The 25,439-nt window shown below is 37.3% G+C and overlaps 2 protein-coding genes and 1 long non-coding RNA gene across 5 annotated transcripts; 1 reads left to right on the forward strand and 2 right to left on the reverse strand.

Moving 5' to 3' along the window:
- Positions 1 to 9,429: 9,429 nt before the first annotated feature.
- LOC126583404 (uncharacterized) lies at positions 9,430 to 12,903 on the reverse strand. The gene is made up of 2 exons (XR_007609739.1): positions 12,667 to 12,903; positions 9,430 to 9,927 (listed from the first exon to the last, which is right to left on the reverse strand). It is a non-coding gene; the product is annotated as an uncharacterized LOC126583404 (long non-coding RNA).
- A 1,172-nt stretch (positions 12,904 to 14,075) lies between these two features.
- Positions 14,076 to 16,879, forward strand: LOC126583393 (protein THYLAKOID FORMATION1, chloroplastic-like). Its single transcript, XM_050247742.1, has 5 exons — positions 14,076 to 14,396; positions 14,924 to 15,191; positions 15,651 to 15,867; positions 16,042 to 16,157; positions 16,482 to 16,879. The coding sequence occupies exons 1-5, from the start codon at positions 14,198 to 14,200 to the stop codon at positions 16,567 to 16,569; spliced, it is 888 nt and encodes a 295-aa protein (XP_050103699.1). The 5' UTR covers positions 14,076 to 14,197; the 3' UTR covers positions 16,570 to 16,879.
- A 90-nt stretch (positions 16,880 to 16,969) lies between these two features.
- LOC126583386 (diacylglycerol kinase 5-like) lies at positions 16,970 to 21,781 on the reverse strand. Of its 3 annotated transcripts, none has more exons than XM_050247732.1 (13): positions 21,483 to 21,781; positions 20,927 to 21,135; positions 20,684 to 20,806; positions 20,462 to 20,590; positions 20,083 to 20,168; positions 19,654 to 19,777; positions 19,317 to 19,365; positions 19,028 to 19,110; positions 18,700 to 18,767; positions 18,514 to 18,588; positions 17,821 to 17,905; positions 17,573 to 17,695; positions 16,970 to 17,478 (listed from the first exon to the last, which is right to left on the reverse strand). In XM_050247732.1, the coding sequence occupies exons 2-13, from the start codon at positions 21,122 to 21,124 to the stop codon at positions 17,155 to 17,157; spliced, it is 1,467 nt and encodes a 488-aa protein (XP_050103689.1). In that variant the 5' UTR covers positions 21,125 to 21,135; positions 21,483 to 21,781; the 3' UTR covers positions 16,970 to 17,154. The 3 variants fall into 3 exon arrangements, with proteins under 3 accessions (XP_050103689.1, XP_050103688.1, XP_050103687.1); XM_050247731.1 differs by having other exon boundaries at positions 17,573 to 17,686; positions 21,452 to 21,780; XM_050247730.1 differs by having other exon boundaries at positions 21,452 to 21,780.
- Between the last annotated feature and the right edge of the window lie 3,658 nt (positions 21,782 to 25,439).

A 25,439-nucleotide genomic window follows, 5' to 3' on the forward strand; every position in this document is an offset into this window, starting at 1 on the left:
TCACCTGAGGTTCGCACTACGACTCCCTAGCATGCATATCGAGACATCACGAACAATCATCGCCTATAACCAATTATCGAATCACATCTCAGAATTATGACCGATAAAATACATAATTTACATAAAACGCATCCCTACGCAATTCAATTGGGAAGATCTGCATCACGGATTTCCAATCCGTTGCTTCCAAAGATCCATATTATACTTCTAGAATAACATCCTAAGATTTCATTATGATCCAACGGTCGGATCTCCGCTAATTGCTAAAATCAAGTGGCGGTCAACATTTTATTTTATGAACTTACAAATCTAATTTGGGAAGATCCGTACGTCGGATTCCCAATCCGTAAGTTCCTGTGGTTCTCAAATATTATGTACTATAACATATTAAAGTTTGGTGACGATCCAACGGTCGGATTCTTGATTCATATAATGACCTATTAACGTAACGTAGAGAATTTAGATTCCAACAATCAACCTACGTCATACAACTACCAAAACTGAACTCAAGGCATCTAATTAGCCTAAGAATAACATCAGCAGCCCCTTGGCCATGTGTTGTTGCACCAGCCGTCGTGGATGGTGGTTGGCCGCCCCGGCTCGCCGGAAAATTCAACTATTTCTAAAAATTCTCAAAAATTACAAAAATGAAGATCTCAAAGAGTAGAGCAAACTTTATACCTGCAGCCAAGGTCAATTTGGCCGGGAAAAGCTCCAATTTCGCTAAAACCGTACAAAACCCTAGAATTGGGTGTGATTTGATTCGACCTCCAAACTTGCTCCAACGCCTCCACCACTACTTGGGCTTTGTTCCTGGGTTCTAGGGGAGTGTTTTGGTAGTGGTAATTGAATGAAATAGTTTTAGGTTTGGTGGATCTCGAGCAATTTTTCCCGCGGCACCCCATGGTAGTTTTTCCACCAAACTTAAGCCAAATTCCTTCAAAATTTTGATGGAAATGGAAGAGGGAGGGCTAGGGTGGTGTTTCCAGGTAGTGGTTCAAGACAATTCACCAGAAATTAGTCGAAAAATGAACGAATTTGGCCTTGAAGCTTGGCCGGGTCGCGCGGGTCAAGAAGAAGACCCGACTTCCCCTCCTACTCACATTCCCTCCTTTCCTTCCTTTCTCTCCTCTTTGGTTGGTCAGTCTCATCCCTCCCTTCTTTTTGATTGGGCAGTAGCCCTCTCCTTCTCCTCTGATTCTTTTTCTTCCCGGTTCCCCCTTCTCAGCCACACCCATGTGGCCCAATCATTTAGTACAAAATAATATAATATTCTTAATTAGAATAAATTATTTCTTCAAAATACATTCGGTTCGTAGCTCCATAAAACTTTAATTGTAACTCCAAATTCACTTTTCCTTGCGTTTATGCATTCGTATCGTCGAATACTTTAGGAATACACTAAAAGAATATTTAGTATGTTTCACTACGCGTTGGTGAATGAAAGTCAACACCTTCACTTCTAGGGCATTTTTGTAATTTCACAATTTAAAAATTATAAAAACTATAATTTTTAGGGACGGGTTGTCACACAAGTTACAGGTGATAACTTCACTAATTTGTTCTTAGAATAAATCAACATCAAACCTTACATAATTTAGCATAAAATGAATTAATTAAAGCATTAATTGTATTAACACTACACTATGAATCGAAGAAGAAGAACAAAACAATCTTAAGTTGTAAAGAAGCAGAGAGAGAGAAAGAGAGAAAGAGAGAATGAATGATGATTTGTATATTTCCAAAATGTATTGAATACAAGTCTTAGAGAGAGCCCTTCTATTTATACATGCTCATTTCTGTTTCTAACAAACCCATAACCACCTTATATCTTCCTACAATCCCAACTAACTATCTAACTGACAGGATAACAACCTTGCTGATGTGGATTGCTGATGTGGTATATCATTCAACATCCCCCCTCAATCTCAACTGGGTTTCCTAGTTTGAGATTGAAAGAATGCTTGAGAAATAATGGACTGTGTAGCCCCTTTGTCAAAATATCAGCAGTTTGGTCTTCAGTGGACAAGTAGTGAACTTGGAGATCTCCCTGTTGAACTTTCTCCCGTACAAAGTGGTAATCGATGTCTAAGTGCTTAATCCTGGAGTGAAACACTAGATTTTCACTTATAGCAATAGCCGATTTGTTGTCACAATAGATCACAGGATAAGAATTTAAAATGACAGCCATATCTTTGAGCACACTTCTGATCCATGCTATATCAGCAGCTGTATGAGCCAAGGCCTTATATTCAGCTTCAGTAGAACTTCGTGACACAGAATCCTGTTTCTTCGATTGCCAAGAAACTGGATTGCATCCAATATAGACTACATATCCAGTAACAGATCTTCTGGTATTTAAATCCGCAGCCCAATCTGCATCACTGAATGCATGAATCCCCACTTCTGTATGAGCTGAGAATGTGATTCCATGATGCATAGTGCCTTTCAAAAACCGTAATATCCTTTTAACTGCCCCAAAATGAACCTCAGTTGGTTTAGCCATGAATTGACACACAGTGTTTACTGCATATGCAATATCTGGCCTTGTAAAGGTTAGATATTGCAGTGATCCAACAATACTGCGATATAAAGTAGGATCTGATAAAGGATCTCCTTCATTAAGAAGCAAAGGAGTATGAGGTTTGCATGGTGTTGATGCTGGTTTACAGGAGTCCATACCGGCTTTGTGAAGAAGATCTTTGACATACTTAGACTGATTAACCCCAATATCTCCATTGGATTTATAAGTGATCTGCAAACCAAGAAAATATGTCAATCTACCCATATCTTTAAGCTCAAATACCTCAGACAGTTCTGTGATTATCCTTTGAACTTTACTGGAATTAGAACCAGTAATAATAATGTCATCTACATAGAGAAGTAGAATGACCATGTCGTTTTCACACTGTTTGACAAATAAACTTGAATCGGATGTTGAAGCTTGAAATCCCATTGCAGGTAGATAGCTTGTAAACTTAGAGTTCCAAGCTCTTGGAGCCTGTTTAAGCCCATAGAGAGATTTAATCAGTTTGCAGACATGTGTTGGCTTAGTCACATCCACAAATCCCTGTGGTTGTTTCATGTATATATCTTCTTACAATTCACCATGCAGGAATGCATTTTTTATATCAAGCTGTCGTAAGTCCCAATGGTTAATAGCAGCCATTGCTAGGACAATTCGAACTGTGGTATGTCTCACAACTAGACTAAAGGTTTCGGAATAATCAACACCTTGCTCTTGGGAAAAACCTTGTGCCACCAACCGTGCTTTGTACCTTGAAACTGTGCCATCTGGATTCTTTTTTATTTTGTAGACCCATTTGCTGCCAATAATAGTCCTATCACTAGGTGGTGGTACTAATTCCCAAGTGCCTTGAGCCCTAAGAGAGTCATACTCATCTTGCATTGCACTCTGCCACTGTGGCATTGTAGCAGCTTTTCTGAAAGTTGATGGTTCATCAGCATCACTATTAACAGCCAAAAAGAAAAAACCTCCACCAAAGTAAGTGTCTTCAGCTAATTGGAGTGATTGAAGTTCAGGAAATGTAGCTAAATAGCCCTTATAACTCCTCTGTGGTATTGTACCACTCTTCAGCCTAGTGACCATTGGATGAACAGAAGCATTATTGGATTCACCAAGATTAGAAGATATATGAGATGAAACACTGGATTTGCACTTATAGCAATAGCCGATTTTTTGTCACAATAGATCACAGGAGAAGAATTTAAAATGACAGCCATATATTTAAGCACACTTCTGATCCATGCTATATCAGCAGCTGTATGAGCCAAGGCCTTATATTCAGCTTCAGTAGAACTTCGTGACACAGAATCCTGTTTCTTCGATTGCCAAGAAACTGGATTGCATCCAATATAGACTACATATCCAGTAACAGATCTTCTGGTATTTAAATCCGCAGCCCAATCTGCATCACTGAATGCATGAATCCCCACTTCTGTATGAGCTGAGAATGTGATTCCATGATACATAGTGCCTTTCAAAAACCGTAATATCCTTTTAACTGCCCCAAAATGAACCTCAGTTGGTTTATCCATGAATTGACACACAGTGTTTACTGCATATGCAATATCTAGCCTATGAATATTCTAATCCTCTAGACCAGTATCAAAAGGAATCTGAACTACAATAGGCCTCTGAGTTATACTCGAAGTCTTTGAACTGTCACTGACCTTAGTACTGTGCAAGATCTTATATGGAAAGACTGATTCATCATGAATTACATGCCTTGATAAAATCATCTTCCTTGTTTCAACATTGTAGCATACAACTCCCTTATATCCCAAAGCATAACCAAGGAAAACACACTGAGCAGACCTTGCTTGCAGCTTATTGGCATTATAAGGTCTAAGAAATGGATATACTGCAGTTCCAAAGATTTTTAAGCTTTGAATATCAGGAACCTTATCAAACAACAGTTGATATGGAGACTTCATTTGTAACACTTTGCTTGGCATTCTATTGATTAAAAAAGATGCATATGAACAAGCATGATACCAGAAAGATGGAGACAAGTTTGCTTCAGACATTAAAGTCAATGCTGCTTCTTTACAACTTAAGATTGTTTTGTTCTTCTTCTTCGATTCATAGTGTAGTGTTAATATGGTATCATCGCCATGGGTGATCGTTTGGTTTCCGCTGTAGTATCTCTGGAAGATTGTTGATCTATGAAGAGTGTTGGTCTCTTGGGCAAGGTTTATATGCGTCTATATGGAGGTTTCTTGGGTCAGGAAGAGCAGTGCACGCCAGGTGTTTGATGTTTTGTCTCAGTGAGTTTTCTGTTTGTTATTTTCATTGCTTTACAAGGCCAATAGCCAATTGAATGTTTACATAGGCCGATTGCCATTTTCTTCCTGATTTGTATACTCTCTCCTTAAAGGCCGATTGCCGGAGTTAGTAGTCTGATATATTTCCTCTGTTCAAGGCCGATTGCCAAAGAGGATTGCTTGAATTGAAGTTTGTAGTAATCTGATATATCTCCTCTGATAAAGGCCGATTGCCAAAGAGGGTTGCTTGAATTGATCTTGTTTTGTTCATCATATACGAAATCTTGGTTACGAAATTCTTGAAATCTTGATTGTCTCTATGTCTGCAAATACCATAGAATATGTGAAGATCGAAAATCTTTTGGGCATGCTCACTGTGAAGTTGCAAGATGATAATTTTGTTAAGTGGAATTTTCAGTTTCAGTCTGTTTTGCGTGGGTATGACTTACTGGATTTCTTTACTGGTGATAATCCATGTCCACCTAAATATGTCATACATACTGAAAATGGTGTGACAAAAGAGATCACTACTGCTTATAAGACTTGGGTTAAACAGGATATGGCTTTACTCAGTTTGCTTATTGCCACTTTATCTGATGATGCAATGAAGCATGTTATTGGCTGTAAAACATCACAGGAAGCATGGAGTGCTTTACAAGATCGTTATGCATCTGTGTCAGTGTCGAGAATCAATCAGTTAAAGACTGAGTTTCATACTGCATAGAAAGGAAGGGACTCGATTGATAAATTTTTGTTGAAATTAAAGGTTATAAGAGATCAGTTAATTTCTGCTGGAGAAAGAGTTTCTGAAAATGATCTGGTTATTGCTGTTTTAACTGGATTACCACAGGAGTTTGATATGATTAGAACTGTGATTTTGGCAAGGGAGACACCAATTTCTTTGAAAGATTTTCGTGCCCAACTTCTTAGTGCTGAATTGACCATCGACTCCAGAGTTTCAGCTCTTACAGGTTCAATGGCAGCAATGTATATGAATGGGGATAATGGTAAAGGACATCCTGGTTCCTATCAAGCAAATGGTACTTATCATGGTGAAAGCTCTGCTATGGGGGCTAGTGGTTATCAAGGAGGTGAAAGTTCCAACATAGGGGCTGCTGACTATCAAGGAGGATATGGGTTTACTGGCAGTAATCAGAGGATTTTTCCTTCTCAGAATAGAGGGTCATTCAATTCTAACAGGAACTCTTATGGAAATAATGCTTCAAAACCTTACTTTGGCAACAAGAATAAGGGGTCGAATAGCACATTTTCTGATCCAGGCAGAAATTCTCAGTCAAGTTTTAATGGTCAGTCATCTAATGGTAGATCAAAGGGTAGTTCAAATTGGCAGAATTGGAATGGGAATACTACTTATAGATCATCAATCACTCCTGAATGTCAAATATGCTCACGGAGAGGTCACACTGCACCTAATTGTCATTTCAGAAGTACTACTACTGCCAATCAGTATCCAATCTTGGTGTGTCAGATTTGTGGAAAGAAGGGTCATACTGCATTAGAGTGCTTTCACAGGAACAATTATGCATATCAAGGGGCTCCACCACCTCCATCACTCACTGCATTATCTGCACAAGGTCCATCTAGTTTCTCTCCACCATCAAGTGAGTCTCAACCGCATGGGTTTTCTGCTGCTGATACATGGGTGCTCGATACTGGAGCTACTCACCATATGACTGCAAATCTCAATAATTTGACCCAAGCTACTGCATACAATGGAGATGACAAGATAATCATTGGAAATGGTCAAGGTTTGGATGTGAAGCATATTGCTTCTACTAACCTTTTTACTCCGGACCATTGTTTATTCCTAAAAAATGTTTTACATGTTCCATATATTACTGTGAATCTTTTATCAGTAAAGCAATTATGTCATGATAATGACTGCTGGTTTATATGTGATGATACTGTGTTTTTCATACAGGACAAGGCAACCAATGTGGTACTCTACCAAGGAAGGAGTGATGGGGAACTCTTTACAATACATGTGACAGTGTTTTCAAGATCTTGCTCTGATACCATATTAACACTACACTATGAATCGAAGAAGAAGAACAAAACAATCTTAAGTTGTAAAGAAGCACAGAGAGAGAAAGAGAGAAAGAGAGAATGAATGATGATTTGTATATTTCCAAAATGTATTGAATACAAGTCTTAGAGAGAGCCCTTCTATTTATACATGCTCATTTCTGTTTCTAACAAACCCATAACCACCTTATATCTTCCTACAATCCCAACTAACTATCTAACTGACAGGATAACAACCTTGCTGATGTGGATTGCTGATGTGGATTGCTGATGTGGTATATCATTCAACAAATTGCTACTTGACAATCACATTTTTGACGAATTTATACCCATCAATCATCACATCGGACAATTATGGCCATATTTTTGTGGAATTTTTTACACTTTAAGTCTTAAACTTCATGCAGAACATTCCAAAGATGTTTTAGATCGCCAAATAATTTATTCCAACTATCGGAATCTATTGTGGAACTACTAATATTTCTGTTGATTCTTTTATTTTTTCAGGTTAAAAATTCAACAAAAATCACTTACGAGATTTAGTAAGTAGTAGGACTATTTTCCAGAAATCTTTTGAAAAACTCAACAATCGCATTTTTAACAAAGTTTGTGAGCTATACCCACCCTGTGTTCAAAAGAAATTTCTCAACATGTGCTACATAAAACTTTTTTTAATTGGAGAACTGAGCATGTTAAGCTATATGTCAGTTAATTTATCTGGGATCCTTTATATATCTCTACGGTTAACTTAGTTGAGAATTTTTTTATGGTGAGTATTTTTTACACCCTTTTTCACATTCTGCTCACTCAGCGCCTTTTAATTGTGTACCTTATAATTCTCATTTCATTTGTTCAATCTAATGACTAAAGACAACTAGTGCTGAAAAAGTAAGTGTGCACAAATCATTTTCATTCTCTAATTGACCTCAGCTTAGATGCAAAACCAGTTATATAGCTTATAATTATAAGTTAAATAATGCTATAAAACTTAGTTGCCCCGCCCTTTGACCATAGAAGTGCAAGAGGTTCAAACATTATTGTTTCTTTTTTAAGATGTATAATTAAAAGTTAAAGAACGCTAACCGCTTCGATCCACCCTCCTCTAAGTCCTCTTGTTTGCATCTTTATATATTCAAACTTTCACTCGGCTATTTCCACGGTACCACTAATTTTAGTGAATGAATATATAGGGGAGAGAATTGAGGCTAAAACCAGATAGATTCAAAAGCGACGAAAGAAAAAGTTGTTGTGAGATATGTTGAATTCCGGAAGCTAGCTGGCTTTGTTCTTTGTGCAGTTATTATATATAACGTGACAAGTTATGCAGTGGTTTTCTGTGAAAAAACGTGAGGATTTTGCAGCTTGTTTTACAATAGTTGATCAAGCAAGTAATGGAAGAGGGATATTATGATCTCAGCTTATTTGTTAAAAATTGTACAGGTTATCATGCCATCGTCCATGCACCCTTTCATCCCTGCTACATCTTTTACTGCTTCCTTTGGTTATGGTCTTATCTACATCTTTCAGCAAGGTGTGCCGGATACATATGATTCATTTCGTGCTACTGCGTATTGTACTGGATTTGTTTTCGCCCTATTGAATTTGTGTCATATGCGTACCAACTTGATCCGTTTTTTAGTATGGGTATTTATGTGGAATTTTGGAGTGCAAATTTTGGTCACTGACCTATTATTATTTTTTCCAGTGCTAATTTTCAAATTACGGTTTCAATAATCCTAAACGTGGCTCTACTCAAGTTGCTGCGATGGCTTAACTCATTTGTTGTTAGAATCAATCAACATCAACCCTTACATAATTTAGGATGAAAATGAATTGTCACTTGGTTATCACATTATTTACAAACTTAAGCTCATTTTTCATCAATATTTTTTTAACCCTAAAAGCTAGTAGCCATTACTCCAATAAAGAAGCACAAATTTTAACCAAATCCCGTTTAACAAGATCCGAAAAGCCACATTCTTGGAATAAATGAAAAAAAATTAATTTTGTAAAAATTAGATGATGTATAGATCGACTGATTAAATTAGCAATGATTAAATAAGAAGCTAGGCAACATGAATCATGCCTGCTTCTCAAGAAAAAAAATTTTAACCAGAATGTGATCATCATCACAAGTCTTCTGAAATATGGTTTCGTACGATCTATGATGCCGTGAAGAAGAAGATTGAAGTGGAAGAGAGACGGATCGCATTAGGTTACTACAATTAACTATATAGATGTATACTGTGCATGTAATGCACTATCTCCTCATTATACTAGATCTAGGCAGGGCAGCTTACTTCCTTCAAAAGAGAGAGTTTTGGATTCAAGCCCACATATGGGACGTAATTTTTGCAAGGTAAAATAACTAATTACATAAATACTTGCCTTGTGCTGCTCTGCAATTTTGTTCTTAACAAATACAAACTTCATGGGAGGGGTAATGAAATAAAGGAACTAAATTAAAAACCGTTCTCATCTGTTTCATCCCGTTTCATCATCTTTTAAAATTCTCTCTTTCGTTAAGATATAAAAGAGATGTTTTGGGACTCTATAAAGATCTGCACTCCACTTTTCTAAAAGCACAAGGTAAAATTTATACATAGAGAACTGCATGATGACATTTTTGAAGTGTCAACAACATCTTATATAAAAAACGCATAATATTTTTACATTGCACGGGGAAAGAGGGAAGATCAAGATCGATCTTGATGCATACAATTAATTCTACAAAATTATCTGTACATATTATTAACGGTAGAAAACAAAAGGACTAGTAAGATGACCACATCAGTGCATCTGTATGGACCATCTAATTAAACACTAATTAACAGGTTAACTGGGAGTTGAATTTCCAGATATATTTTAGTAGGTAATTAAAACTCATCTTTCATGTATTTGGACCCCAACAACTCAAGTACATTACAGTTCGGAGCGATTCCTCAGCCTGCTGTTTACGCCTGCACTGACGATCACAGCTGCTGGTACTATTCTTGTTGTTTACAGCACCAGATAATTCTGTGGTCGATTCTTTGCGACATGCCTTGCCTTTAGAAACTTGGTCACCATTAGTGCTTCCTCTTCCTTGCATTACTTGTGATATTTGAATCATTTCAAATGAAAGTAATGTTTTAGTAGTTGGGGTGGCTTAGAACTTGGGGAACCAAGTTTCATATATAGGCAGAGAAAACGTCTAGCATATAAAATAGCTGCCAAAATTAGTGGAGTAATTTATTTTAGGTGTAATTCTGATTAATAATAAGATATGATTTGCTATATCTAGCTAACCAAGTGGAAAATAATTCACATGACAAGGCTAGCTCGGGGTGCTAAATAATTTTTAAAAGTAGCTTTTAAAAAAAAGTTGAGGTCTTAAATGTGTTTTGTAGATGAAACAAATGCTTTTTTTTCTTTCAATATTATGGATCTAAAACAACAGAAAGTATAAGCAGCTCTATGCATGCTTATAAAGAAAACGTTTATTTTTTATTTTTTTTTATTTTTAACAATACTAATTTAATGAAACTTTCATATTGACAATATTATTCCCATCTTTGTTTATCGCTACCATACTTTTAGATTCACGGTTGTTTATTCTCACAGTAAACCATAATAGTGTATCAAATATTTTATTACATTAAGGACCATGGTGCAACACTGTGGTGCTTCACTTGGCATTATATTTCCATATTCGCTTCAAATTTATAGCGAGAAATTTTTAGTTGTGACGGAAATCACCTGTTTTTATGCAAGTAGTGAAAATTTTTAATTTTTAAGTTATTAATCTTTTAACACACATAACTCACAATTTATATAAAGACACGTGGTGTACCACTTCGTATGACGATCACACTAATTAAACAATTTTTTTCTCTCACGTTGCTTGTTTATTTTGATGGATTCCCAAGGTGTGATTCTCTTCTCATATACAATACATGATCCTATGGTGTTTAACTGAGGAAATGGTTGTGGACTGAAATTAAAAAACAATAGGGTGCACGTTGCCTGCATCGACATTAAAGCAAAGAAGGGCATATTATCACATGAGTGGAAGATTAGCATATACACGTTTGGCTCTGCAACTGGATAAGATTGACACCTAACACACTTTCTTTAATTTTCATTTTAAGTATTGGATTTTGCTCACTACTTTAGAAGCTAAATCACTAGATTCGCTACCACTCCACCCCTTAGTTAATTGTTTCTCGTTTTGTTGATCTTAAAAACTATCAAGCCTACGTAGTGTTCAGATCGAGTAACTAATAAGTTAATTAACTACGTCCTTCAGTTATGTGCGGGGCATGCCAACTCTTCGGCCAAGCTCGGCCGAGGAATACAATACGTTGATGTGGCATTGGGGGCGCTGCTGACTTCTTGATCTTGCGACTGCGGTCAAGGAAGGAACAGGTCTCGGCCTTTGGGTTTTAGAGTCTAAAGACAAGGCTGCTAGTTCTGCAAAGTTCAATATCAAATTTGGCTTTCAGTGTGCCGAATGTAGTAACCTGGTAACACCTCACTTCGCCGAGAAGGGTGATGAGATGACATCTTCCAACAAGGACTCGAATATCCTTGTCGACCGAGACTTGGATAATAACCAGTCGGTCTCAAAGCAGTGTTGTTTATCCAAACTGAAAGTGCTCTGGCTGATTCTACGGCTCCAGTGTTGTTTATCCAAACTGAAGATGTCGCCAATTGTCTTCACAATACTGTTTATCCAAACTGAAAATGTGTTGGCGGGAAGAAAGGGAAGGGAAAAATCTCAAGTTTGTTAAGAAACTTTGCGCAAGGCAATTTGTGTGTTGATTTGAAAGAGGCTATTTTCGATGCACAAAGTCTTGTAGTTATAGGGTTGTTATTTGCTTGGCACGGACTGCAACTCAAACTCTAGGAAGAAAGACTGATCCATATCTATCCTTCCCATTCGTGACTTTTCAAACAAAATAAAAACCTATCTAGGCTTATCACATCATATCAAAAGCCTAGCCCACCTAGGTTTCTTATCTCATCATCAAAACTCCATTAATGGCCTTTAACTCATCCGACAACATCCATCACCATGTAAAAAGGCCTAGCCTACCTAGGCTTCTTATCTCATCATTATCCAAGACCATCAAATCCTAGGCTATGCCACGTGATAAGAGTCCTAGGCTGAGCTGCTCTAATTCACACGGTACATTGCTAACAAATCCAAATTAAATTGGACTGTTTTGCTTGCTTCTAAGTTGGGGCTATGATTTGTATCCCATCTATTTTGTACAAGAAAATCAAGATAATTTATTAAAAGATAATTATTATGATTAAAAAACCATAATATTATCTCTTAACAATAACAAAATTATCTTAACTTTCTTATCTGACAGTCAAGAACCATGCTCACTCAACAGCCTCGATTACTCGGGCCGATGGTGTAAAGTTGAGTCCAAACACATTTGAATATTAGGAGACTCAAAATTTGGATACCAACTCTTTTTTATCCAAAAGATAAAAAATAAAAAATAAAAACTTAAGGTTTAAAGATGTGATGATTATTTTAGGAGAAGCTTTATACTTAGAACGTATTTTGGAGGGCTAAAAGCACTTTTAGATAATCAATAACGCTTTTAACGGCATATGAAAAAAAAAAATTTAATGTCTCTCTAAATTCTAAAAACATTTTCCTTAAGAAGCATTTTCAAGTGTTTTTCAACAAGCACTCAAATTTAAAATAATAATAATAATACATTTTTGGTAAAAGAGCTTTTGAGCTGAATGTTTTAGCAAAAAAAAATGTTTTCAAACATGCTTAGGTAGTGTTGTGATTTACGATTCAAAACTAGAGTGTTGGATACTAACCTGAAAGCAGTGATCGACCAGACGATCAATTGAAAGAAGCAGCATCGAAGGTTTCAGACATTTGCGACGTTCAGCAGTGGCAACCGATCGGTCGTATGGGCAGAAAGTTCAAGGTTTCGTTGCTTGTGTTTCCTGGTTCATTTTGAAGTCCCATTTGGGCTGAGTTTTTCACTTTTTGGTTGGATTCTTTTTTTTTGGTGAAGAGAATTTATTAATACCTATTTGGTTGGGTTTTGTATTTACTTCCAATTAAGATTTGGATTCTTATTGTAACCTAAGTTCTATACTCCATAAATAGGACCTTAAGATTACTAGTGTGTGCCTCTCCATGAGTGTAGAGAGTTTTATCTAATTGGTTTTTGGTGGAGTTCATTGTTTTGAGTCATGAATGTGTGGAAAATTCATGGCTCATTTATTTGCCAATTTGGTAAGAGTCAATTTGTGAGTTTGAGAGTCAGAGAACAATTTGGAAGAGACTTCTCTATTTGTTTTGGGTTCTCTACTTGTGTGGTTTAAAGTTTGTAGTTTGTGAGATTTGGATTGTGAGAGTTAAACACTCTTTTGTAATATTTATTTGAGATTGTTTGTTTCTTTGCTTTCGCCTTCAACGTTGATATTTGATACTTTGTTTCAATTTACTTTTGCTTGCGCATAAAGTACAACAGGCAGGAACTAATCAAGCTACTTATTTTAAGGAAAATTAATGAAAATGACTTGAAAACTTTGAGTTTTAACGATAAGGACAAAATAAAGGGTAAAATAAATAGTACCAGAATTGACTTTTAAGTGTAAAAATATGGTTTTTCGTTAAAGTGAACAATACCGGAAGCTTTTTGTTAAAGTTCTCCTTATTTTATTATCAATCTCCCACCAACTAAGTTTTAATTAGCATTGGAAGATATCTCAAAGTCAAATCTTTCTTCCCCAAACGATAAAAAAGAAGGAGATGCTACCACATTGTCCACTAAATACTAAGAATGGTTCTAATCCCTATAGTTTGAACAAAATTTCACTTCGGTTCTAGTAGTTTCAATTCTCGCAATTTCAATTTCTATAGTTTATTAATTTTTGTTGTTTAGGTACAATACTGTAATTGTGGTTTTGTTGGTTACTACTATGACATGTAAAGGTAAATTAGTTTTTTCTTTTAAACGTGGTAGTACAACACACATCTCTTAAAGAGTAAGCATAAACCTAAAATCGCACCAATTAAAAAAGTGAAACTTGGCTTAAATAAACTACAAGAATCAAACCATAGTTCGACCCATAAAATCCAACCCGGCCCATTACTATTTCTGTCCTTAGATACGTACGCCAAACACCACTTGGCACAAACTTACTGGCTCTCAAATCCTTTCAAACACTTGGATAAGCCCTTGCTTTCGTGGACCTCTATCTCTCTCACACTTGATTTATAAATTACAATCCGAAAACCCACGAAATTTTCTCTCCCTCTCCACTATGCTCATAATTTTCCCGGAAAATTTCCAGCTTTAGATTCTCTCTCTCTCTCTCTCTCTCTCTTCCTCCAATGGCGGCCGTTGCTTCTCTGTCTTTCTCGGCGCTCAGTCAATGCTCTGATAGAAAATCGGTCGTCTCGTCCGCTCGGAATTTGGGCTCCAACGCCGAAGGCATTCGATTCCGTACGAGCATTTCCAGCCATTACGTTGGAATTCGAGCTTCGAGTTCGAGCTCTCGCATGGTGGTTCATTGCATGGCAGGGTCGTCAGGTGGGTTTTTCTTGGTAGCTTGTTTTATGTCATTTAATCGTTTAAATTTGCTACATTTTCTCAGGAACTTGACTGGAGCTTCATTTAATATGTTTTGTGCCAAAGCTTCTTTTTTTTATTATTTAAATATTGTGCATTTAACAATGTCTAAAGTATAATTAAGTTTGATCTAATTACATGTAATGCACTTACTTCATTTCTGAAGTTTGGTTTTTTTTTTTTTTTTTTTTTGGCAAACGACAAAATAATTACACTAAATTCATCTAGACAATGAGCAGGTGTTTATGAGCAGGTGTTCGAATTTGGGTGCCGAGAGTGGAGCATGGCTAAACCCATGTCTGCAAATTATGATCTTTTTTGTTAAAAGTAGGAATTTTGACTTGCAGATATGGAAAGGGAGGATTTTTATTAATAATTTTGTGTAATCATGTGAAATAAGAATAATGGGCCCTTGTTGTATCAGAGTGTATGTTAGTCTAAGTTTTGTGCTTAACATTTTTGGTCATTATTGCTTGCTTGATTTGCAGATGCTCCGACTGTGGCGGATACAAAGTTGAATTTTTTGAAGGCGTATAAGCGACCAATCCCTAGCGTTTACAACAGTGTGCTACAGGAGCTGATTGTCCAGCAACATTTGATGAAGTACAAGAGGACATACCGGTATGATCCTGTGTTTGCTCTTGGTTTTGTCACTGTATACGATCAACTCATGGATGGATACCCCAGCGATGAGGATCGAGAGGCAATCTTCCAAGCGTACATTAAAGCTTTAAATGAGGACCCAGAGCAATACAGGTTTGTCGCTTGTGTTTTATCTTCTTTAGGGATTCATTTTCTCTGTTTTGTGCCTTGCATAACATTTCGAAATGCAGCAATATGGTATGTAAATTGTGATGATCACATATTATGAGGTTTAAAAAAATATGAAAGTTGAGTAAAATTTAAGTGGCTAATTGAGATTGTGATATTGCAATTCATTCCTTTATGTGATAACTAAGGAAAATCCCGTTAAGAAGAGATTTTCTTTTCCGGTCATCGGAATCATGCAAACTTCATAGTTCTACACCAGAATTTCCTAGTTTATGGCAGAAGGTTGATTAATAAAATAATGTGCGACTCTGGAAAATTACTGGTCATTAGATGCTTTAGAAAAAAGAAAAACGAATCCTAATTTGCATATGATCAATCTCTTTCTTATATGTTTGAGAAAGGTCTCGATCTTTACTAGATAAGTTTCCATGCTAAGCACTACAGAACTGATGCACAAAAGTTGGAAGAGTGGGCTCGGGCACAAACTTCCAGTTCATTAGTAGAGTTTCCATCCAGAGAAGGAGAAGTCGAGGTAGCACTGAAGGACATTGCAGAAAGGGCAGCAGGCAAAGAAAGTTTTAGCTACAGTCGTTTCTTTGCTATTGGGCTTTTTCGTCTTCTTGAGGTGGCAAAAGCAACTGAACCAACAGTATTAGAAAAGGTTAAGACTTTCCAGGCCTATGAACATTATGAATAATGATGGATATTCGGCCAAGTGATTAGGTTACTGCATTTTGAACTTTTTTGGGTTACTGACTGTTGGATTAAATTATTGAATGGCCTTCCATGATGGTAGCAATGTTGGATCATTTACACTTTGGTTTCTATCCAACAGTTATGTGCAGCCTTAAACATTGACAAAAGAAGTGTGGACCGGGACCTTGATGTGTACCGCAATCTGCTTTCCAAGCTGGTTCAGGCCAAAGAACTGCTAAGGGAATATGTGGCCAGGTAACAAATCCCTCAGGATCATGGGAGTTATTGAATTCATAGCATTACATGTGATAGCTAAGATAGACATGATGATAATCCTCAAATCAACTGATGTGAGTTCAGATGACATTCACAAGTTGAAGCTTTAACATCAAACCGGTTGATCCCCTATACGTTAACCTAAAATTCATGGCTTTAGTTCGCTTTTCTATAGCATGGGTATAATTTATGGATTTTGGGTTTCTTGTTTTATAACCGGAAGTACTGTATGGTTCAAGGATGGAGAAGCTTTTGTGCTTACTGCTTTACATCATATTTGAATGCGTTGAATTTGGCTTTCAGGGAGAAGAAGAAAAGAGAAGAAAGGGTGGAAACACAGAAGGCCAGTGAAACAGTTACGAAATGTTTGGGGGATTATGTTTGCCAGTAATCGGAGTGGTCCTTCAAAGCTGATCACTCTCTGCGAAGCTGAAGATCCCCAAATCTTTTAAGGTTTTTGAGGTAGAGTTGGGAGTTTTTACGCTTAGGCACATACCTTTCATCAGCTTGTACGCTTGCAGTTTTAGTATGTTGCTTGCAGTGGTGATCCAGCAACAGCCTATGTACCGACATGTCTTAAATATTTGTTTCTCATCAGTTCTTTCGTTTTACCAAAAAAAGTGTATTATAGTTTGTAACTACAATTCTCGATTTGGAATATTTGGGTCGAGTTCCCCTTAGTAAAGCTAATTTTCATTGTTTCTCTCTGTCTTTCTGAGGATGATAACCTCCTCTCAAATACGGCGTCAGTGCAGTAACCAATTCTCGATTTACTTCAACGCTTCTGAGTATAAAGAATTATTTGCATTCGTCCACAAATCAATCATGTACAGGTTGATAACAATGGGGTTACTAAGTAAGAACCCTAGAAAGCAATTTGTCACAATTCCTGCTAGAAATGTTACTAAGCTAAGATGTTAATGAAATTCCAAAGGGAATTTGGACGGGACTGAGAAAGGAACAACTTAATAAGAAGTTAACTGAGATGCGAAATATCAATCTCTTCGGGGAGCTTAAATGTGTCTGCTGCACCAAACTTCCTATACAATGCTGATTCATGAGTTTCTTCATCATCCCAATCCTCTTCCTCATTTCCCTGGCTGCTAGGTGACTCGGGATTATAAACGCTTTTAGACCTGCAGCCATGTCGAGCAAGAATGTTCACCTGGCGAAGGTGAGAGATTTCAACCATGACAGTTTCATCGTCAACTGGGAGGGGTTGCTTCCAGGGTTCCCCATCGATCCTCATGTACGTATGATCAATTGCACCCTTTTGAAACTCAAAGCGAATACGGTGGGCCTATCATCGATAAGAAATAATAGACAGTATAAATACCAAATGCAGGATAGTACAAGTTATTTATGAACATAAATTCAACTTCTTGATCAAATACCTGGGCAAGACGAGTCCCATGTCCCTTGGCAAGCAAAACAAGCCCATGCCATGCATCTCGAAAGCCAACAACTTCAATGAGACCATCGTCTACATATGCTGGAGTAAAACCTCCCTGTAAAGTCATAATCCACCAACATATGTTGTTAGATTTGAGAAAAACCAATACAAAGATCATTTCAACTATTTCTGTGAAAAAACAAAATAAAGAAAAATAATAGGAGAAAAGCGGGAGTGTTGTGAACCTACATTACGCCTCTTCCTAATCGGGACTCCCCAAGGATTAAAACCACCAGAAAAGCTAGGCAAATTGAGGATCACGATTGACTTGATACTGTTCAATGAAACAGAGAGGTTAGCAAAGCAAAAGCATAATTGGATATTATTTGCGAAAGAAATCAAACGGAAACAACATCAAGTACTGAAGAGAAGAAAAAATATACTAAATCAATATTATCCTCGTGCAATGTTTACCTTTTGAAACTAAACAAGGAATAAATCAACTAGATCAGAAAAAGAAAACTCTAAATAAGTTTAGTTATCTCTGCAGAACCACCGGAGTTGAACTAGTGTGTACGGAAAAGAAGATTGCAACAAAGTTAAGATTTCTGAAATCTGGATTCCATGTTGGCAGAAAATCAGAGCAGATTGGCAACCTAAATAGTTGCATATCAGAACACCACAGACTCATGGGAATTATGTCTAACATTGTGACACAAGTGAAATCTGCACATGATGGGGAGGCTCGATATGGATAGTGTTTTCTAGCACAAAAATGATTACTGGGGGAAACCGTCACTAGATAGTCAACTCATCATTTTAGGGCAGCTCACGGCCTATGAAAACCCAAGAAAACGGGGGGAAACATAGGACAAACAATGCAAAGAAATTTGCATTGAGCAAGCAAAGCTCATTTCCGTTATAATATTGACAAAAATGTACCTTGGAGGAATTTGTAGATCTTCCCATTGGCCATGGTTTTTCATGACCTTCACCTTTGCAAATTGCGCTATGTCCCTATTTCAAGAGAGATAGACAATAAACTTCACATTCACTAAACAAGGTTTTAGATACTTCAAATTCAAATAAACTTAAACCTTGTGGGACAGGGAATCTGTAGATGCTCACCGTGAAGCAGATTGAGAACAAGGAGAAGAAAACCAGCCTTGTGAATGGGTAATCTTTGCATAAGTAGTCTGTATTTAGGATCAAAGAAAAGACAGAGGAATAAGTAGAGTTTCACTCCATACATCAGAATTTAACAGCACTATCCAAGCAGTATTTTATTTTTTACAGAGTTCCACGCAAGAAATTTTTACTGTATATGATGCATAGACAAATGTATGTATTATAATTTTTAATAAATTATTATAAGTTTGTTACAAGATCAAATCATTTTCATTAGTTTACTACATTATGCTCATGAACAAAAATGGGTTTTGAAGAAACTAAATACCTGATTAGTTAACTGATTTTTGAACTTTTCGGGATGCTGCTTTCGCTCAGTATGAAATGCATATGATACTTGAGCATCCATTCCTAAACACAAGCACAAACACGTAGAGTTCATTACACAAAACACGGTTGAGTGAAAGAAGATATCGATCAACAATTAATCGGCTTATTTTGAATGCACAACGGTAGGACTTAAACTCACAAAAGGAGATATTTTCTAGAAAGATTAAGATAGCTTTGCAAATTAATGCTCAAAATACTTTACAGGACTCCAAGGGAAGAACTCTTACCCATACTGAAGTAGTTCCAAAATCCCCCACGAAAGGTATGGCGGCCTTCCTGCGAAACACCAAAAGTTCTTGCTTATAAAACAGCACCAAAAGTTCGTATCTAACAAGAAAGAGAAGATCTTTGAGCTTAACAAAAGTAATGCAAGCATTTAAAGTAACAATCTGACATGACACTTAATTTGCAAAGAAAAAAATTAGCCACAGCAAATTGGCTCAGCTCCTGAAAAAATAGCTTGACTTAGCAAAATAGCTGATTTTATCTTTCTGCTACTCCCTGAGACTGGTTCTTTTGTCCAATGAGCCCGATAACTCGACTATATTGAGAATATGTAATTACCATGTTCAGCTCATTTGAATCAGAGACACGGCCAAATGCATGCAACGAATGAGGTAGGTCAAGAGGCGCAATGGGATCACACGGACCTTCTTTTGGCTTCCTCATCCTCATGAGAATGTGCCAGCTATATCAGAATAAACAGGGAAAAATAAAATTAGAACTTCCAATTATAGAAAAAAAATGAGAGGCAACTGGTTAAAACTACAAAGAAAATGCACTAATGACCTAAACGAGAAAAAGAGTGAATAAATTAGTCAAAATACTTCATCACTCCATCTGGAAAAAGGGAAATCTAAGATATACGAACAACAAAGAGATGATTTCAAATGATATCTGATCGTCTGAGACATCTAGAAACAGGGCTGTGTATACACAGAACTTGAATTACAAAGTTTAAGATGTAAAAAGAAATAATAATGACTGTCTAACCTGTCTATTTTCATTTCCTTGGCTCTCTTTACTTGGTCCAAAAACTGCTTCACAGATTGAGGATCTGTCCCAGGATTCTTCTTCCCCTGTGAATTAGCAAACATCATGTCATGCATGCACGATATCTAGCAGTCAATGGCTGCACTACTTACTTAAACCATAATAATCACAAACTACTTAAAACAATTAATCTTGAATCAACTTTACATGGCAGAACTAGTTAGAATTTCTGGTGCATATAGTGGCTTGAATTAAGAAATGGAGAAGTTTTCTCCTGAATATGCATATCAATGAAAAAATAACTACCGATATATGCACACATCCAATATGATACATGCAATCCAAGACCATATATCCATCGACATAGGAAATTCCTTACCCATCCAAATGCAAAAGGAAGATTGTTTCCTGTTCCTAGTGGTACTGTCGCTATTGGTGGCGAATGAGATAACTTGAGATCAGAAACAACTCCAAGAAGCCAACCAGCTGTTCCATCGCCACCTGCAACCTAGAGGGGCAATTCATGTCAGAAACATGAAAAGGTAACATCACACAAGGTCATGAAAAATAGAAAAATCAAACCATTTATGTTGACACTCACAATGATTCTCAATTTCTCTTGAATTTTTGTAGCGAATTTATCCCCATTGCGCTTGAGTTTTTCAAGATTGGCATAGATTCGGCAAAGAACCTTATCCGGAGCCTCTTGCCCCAAATCATAAACCTAAAAATTAGCTAGTTCAAGGTCAGGTTCATAAAAAACTTCGAACTAAAATCCAAATGCTATATTCCACCAAATATTCAAAAAAAGAAATCTGACAACATTCAACCCTATAGAAACTACCTGACTTTCATTTAGAAGGGAACGGTATGATACAAGAAGATCCCCACCAAGCTGGCCACCACTTTTGGAGTTGATAAACACTAAAACCGGACATTGCGGTACATCAGCAACATTTTCACTCTTTGATTCAGGCACTAGTACATACTTGGGAATTCTGAAATCCTTCAAGAATTCCTCCCCATAGTTAGAATTTGCCATTTTGGGTCTAACTGCATTACAAGATCATAATCAGTAACCGTGAAAAGAGCCGTTGTCTGCAACCAATTTTAATTCGGGTCCTTCCAAAATACAAAATTTCACAAAACTAATCCAATACCATACAATTTCCGTAGTGATTAGTCCAAGAAAAAATGAATATTTTTGCATTGGTGGTGATAAACAAGTTGAAAGATTCAGTCTTTGCAAGATAAACATACATCAAATGGCACAAAAATTTACTCACAGAAAACCCATTTGGAAATACAATCAGAAAAGTGCTGGAAATTTAATTTTGGCAAGAAAAGCAAGAAAGGATGGAAAATTTACATAGTGAGTTGAGGAGATGTGAGCCTCTAACCATGAACATGAACCAAATGGGATTGAAGAAAAAGGGTATCTGAAATACCCGAAACCGGAACTGCGGGCGGAAAATTCGATGGCTTTCACAAAGCTTTTCGGATCCAAAAGGAAGAACCCAAAAGCGCAGAGGGAAACGCGGAATGTTTGACTAGTTCGTGAACTCAGAAGACTTTTATATCGTCGGGGAAACGTGAAGCGTGATCGAAGCCATTAAAACATGATCGAAACTATTGCGGGGAGGGCGGAAAGTTCCATGGATTGGAATTTACTGCTCGCACCTTCACCACACGGCGATTTGAACGAGTGGGGATGAAGACAGCGAAACCTTTAATGTTGTCCTTATGTGTTATACCGGATCATTCGTTGTCATTATTCATTTGTACGTGTCAGATCCCCTCGGCACTTTGGTGGGGTCAGATGGACTGCTTTCCTTCTCTTCTTTTTTAAGTTATTAACTTTTTAACATACATACTTTATTATTTATATAACAACACGTGATGTATCAGTTTGTATGATGGTCACACTAACAAATCTCTTCTTGTTAGAGAGATGGCTGCAGAATTATGGACGCTAATAATTGGTGGCTGCTGTGGGACCCGTCAATTGTGGGTTAGGTATTCGTTGTAGAGTTGATATTCTGCTAGACATCTCCTATACTATGCAAAGCAAAATACTTCCATGTTAAGATTCCCATACTTTTTGGTCAATTTGTGAACACGTTTATAGAGTCCTACGACGAACGGAATTACATTTGCAGGACTCGTTGTATACGAACGATTTGAAACGTTGAATTCTTTTTGCGGAAAATCGTTTAATTTTTAAGTTATATTTCAAACTTCACCATTTAAAAGGTTAAATAAATGCGAATGCATTTGTGAGCATAGTGTTACTGACAAAAAAAAAAGTATTGCTTTCAATGTCATATGTTTTAAAGTTGTTTTGACTCATATTTGACGTCTTCTGCTTTATCTCTTGAATTAAGTGGCAATAGCCCAAGAACATTTTAGGAGGAGATTGATTAAAGATTTTCAAAATTGAAGATAAATGAATCATTATTGTCCTTGAGAGAAATTTGTGGCGGAAAAGAAATCAAGGCTCAAGAGGCAATTAAAGGAAAGACATCATGGATGGATGCTCTCAATTACTATAAATGAAACCCTCTAGCTCATTGTTAGAGGTCCTTACCAACTTGTTGTTGTCATCTTATTTTTTATTCAAAATGTAGTCTTACTTAGCTTTTTATTTCAAATCGATTTTCGATTCCCATAAATTATTTTCTTGCACCTAGCGTAATCTTATTTTCTCGCACTTAACGTAAAAAATATTTCCTCGCATTCAGAGTAATTATTATTTTATCGCAATTTACTTTCTTGCTATTTATTTTGTCGCAATTTACTTTCTTTCATTTTATTTTATCTCAATAGTAGCAACTCAATCAATTCGACAAGTTTGTTTAGAAGGGGTGTAGTCAATTTGGATTTCAGATGATTTTAATGGCCTTTTTGTAGGTGGCAAATTTTAAAGGATTTTAATAGATTTTACAATTCCATATGGATTTTGACATATTTTATATGGATTCTTATTACATATTTGTATGGATTTGTATGGACTCTTTCTTGGATTTCTTAGGATTTTGTTAAAGTTGAGAATCACACTAAAAGCATTTTTAATGAAATCCAACGACTGAGATTAACATCTCTAATTCTATGCAATTGAAACCCTAATTTTTTTAGGAAAACTAATGAAAATGGCTTGAAAACTTTGAGTTTTAATGATAATGACAAAATAAGGGGTAAAGTGAATACTACCAGGTTTGACTTTTTAGTGTAAAAATGTGATTTTTCGTTAAAGTGAACAGTACATTGGGTTTTTCTTTAAAACTCCCAATTTTTTTTCTTTTCCATCATTGCTCCTCCTCTCAAAGTTGAGATGCATTGTCAACATCTTGGTTAAGCACCATTGCAAGAATAGGGATCTTGATTTTACTTTTGGGGTTCTGAAGGAAATGAAACGGTCCAAAATTGCTTACCCTAATTTGATTAGGTACTCAACTCTCTTGGGTGGTCTCCATGAAAGTGGAAGACTCACGGAAGCAATGGAGTTGTTCGAATGTATGACCTCAAAGGACCAAATTTTGCCCGATGTCCTAGCTTACAACATTTTGGTTAATGGGTTTTGCCATGGTGGCAAAGTCGACATAGCTGATACCGTGACTTCCAACGTGATACTTGGAGGTTGTGCAGAGAAGGGAGAGTTGAGGATGCTCTGGAGATGCTGGAGAATGCAACTGATAGAGGATTTTGAATTTAGGGATTTGAGGTTTTTTTTTTCTTTAAGGGAAAAACTCAGAAAACCTACAATTCGTAGTATTTGTTTACGAATTTGAACTTGTTAAAAAAATATCCATGATGGATGAGTACGAAGAAGATGAAGTATGAGATGAGAAAGGGTTTTCTTCTGTGTGAAAAGAAATCAGAGGGGGGAGGATAGGATTCTTGATGGCATATGATATTTATACCACTCACCCTTAAATCCATCAAAATCCACCATTTATTGAAATCCTAGCAAATCTTTAAGATTCTCACTACATCTAAACTTGGGTGGACTTTGTAAAAATTTTAATTGACTACCCATAAATTTGGATTTATTCTTTAAAAACCTCTCAAATCTTAATTTGACTACACCATGATTTCAAAATCTTAGTTGAATACATCCTAATTTTAAAATCTATTAACATCCCACCAAATCCTAATTTAACTACACCCATTGTTGCGATTTGCCCCCTCATACATTCTATCTCACCATACCAATTACCAAATTCGCTTCCACCCATCCATTCACTCATCATGTCCGCAGGGACAACACCTATCTCAACGTCCATCTAACACATATCAAAAGTCCTTGCATCCAAGGCATGGAGAATTTACAACCGAGGCAGGTTCCTTTGTCACATCTCGGCCCGGGTCCACCACATCCTGGGTCCCAACTACGTCCTCACGGTTTTGTTTCTGGGAACTCACGAGCAACTTCCCAGTGGGTCACCCATCATGGGAGTGCTCTCGTGCGCTACTCGCTTAACTTCGGAGTTTCGATGGAACCCGAAGCCAGTGAGCTCCCAAAAAGCCTTGTGCTAGGTAGAGATGGGAATATACACATAAGGCTTACAGGATTCACTCCCCCTAGGCGATGTGGGATGTTACAATTGTCACATACCGGTCCGGGCCCCACCACATCTCGAGCTTGACTCCACCGTAGCACGATATTGTCCGCTTTGGGCCCTGACTATGCCCTCACTGTTTTGTTTCTGGGAACTCACACGAGAACTTCACATACCGGTCCGGGCTCCACCACATCCCGGGCTTGACTCCACCGTAGCACGATATTGTCCGCTTTGGGCCCTGACTATGCCCTGACTGTTTTGTTTCTGGGAACTCACACGAGAACTTCACAGTGGGTCACCCATCCTGAGAATGCTCTCGCGCAAACTCGCTTAACTTCGAAGTTTCAATGGAACCCGAAGCCAGTGAGCTCCCAAAATGCCTCGTGCTAGGTAGAGATGAGAATTATACATATAAGGCTTTGAGGATCCACTCCATTGGGCGATGTGGTATGTTACAATCCACCCCCTTTAAGGGTCCGACGTCCGACGTCCTCGTCGGCACACTTCCGCCCAGGAATTGGCTCTGATACCAAATTGTCACATCCCGGTCCGGGCCCCACCACATCCTGGGCTTGACTCCACCGTAGCACGATATTGTCCGCTTTAGGCCTTGACCATGCCCTCACGGTTTTGTTTCTGGGAACTCACACGAGAACTTCCTAGTGGGTCACCCATCCTGAGAATGCTCTCGCGCAAACTCGCTTAACTTCGGAGTTCCGATGGAACCTGAAGCCAGTGAGCTCCCAAAAGGCCTCGTGCTAGGTAAAGATGAGAATATATATATAAGGCTTAGAG

The sequence above is a fragment of the Malus sylvestris genome, chromosome 9 (genome assembly GCF_916048215.2).
Source record: "Malus sylvestris chromosome 9, drMalSylv7.2, whole genome shotgun sequence".
NCBI lineage: Eukaryota > Viridiplantae > Streptophyta > Magnoliopsida > Rosales > Rosaceae > Malus > Malus sylvestris.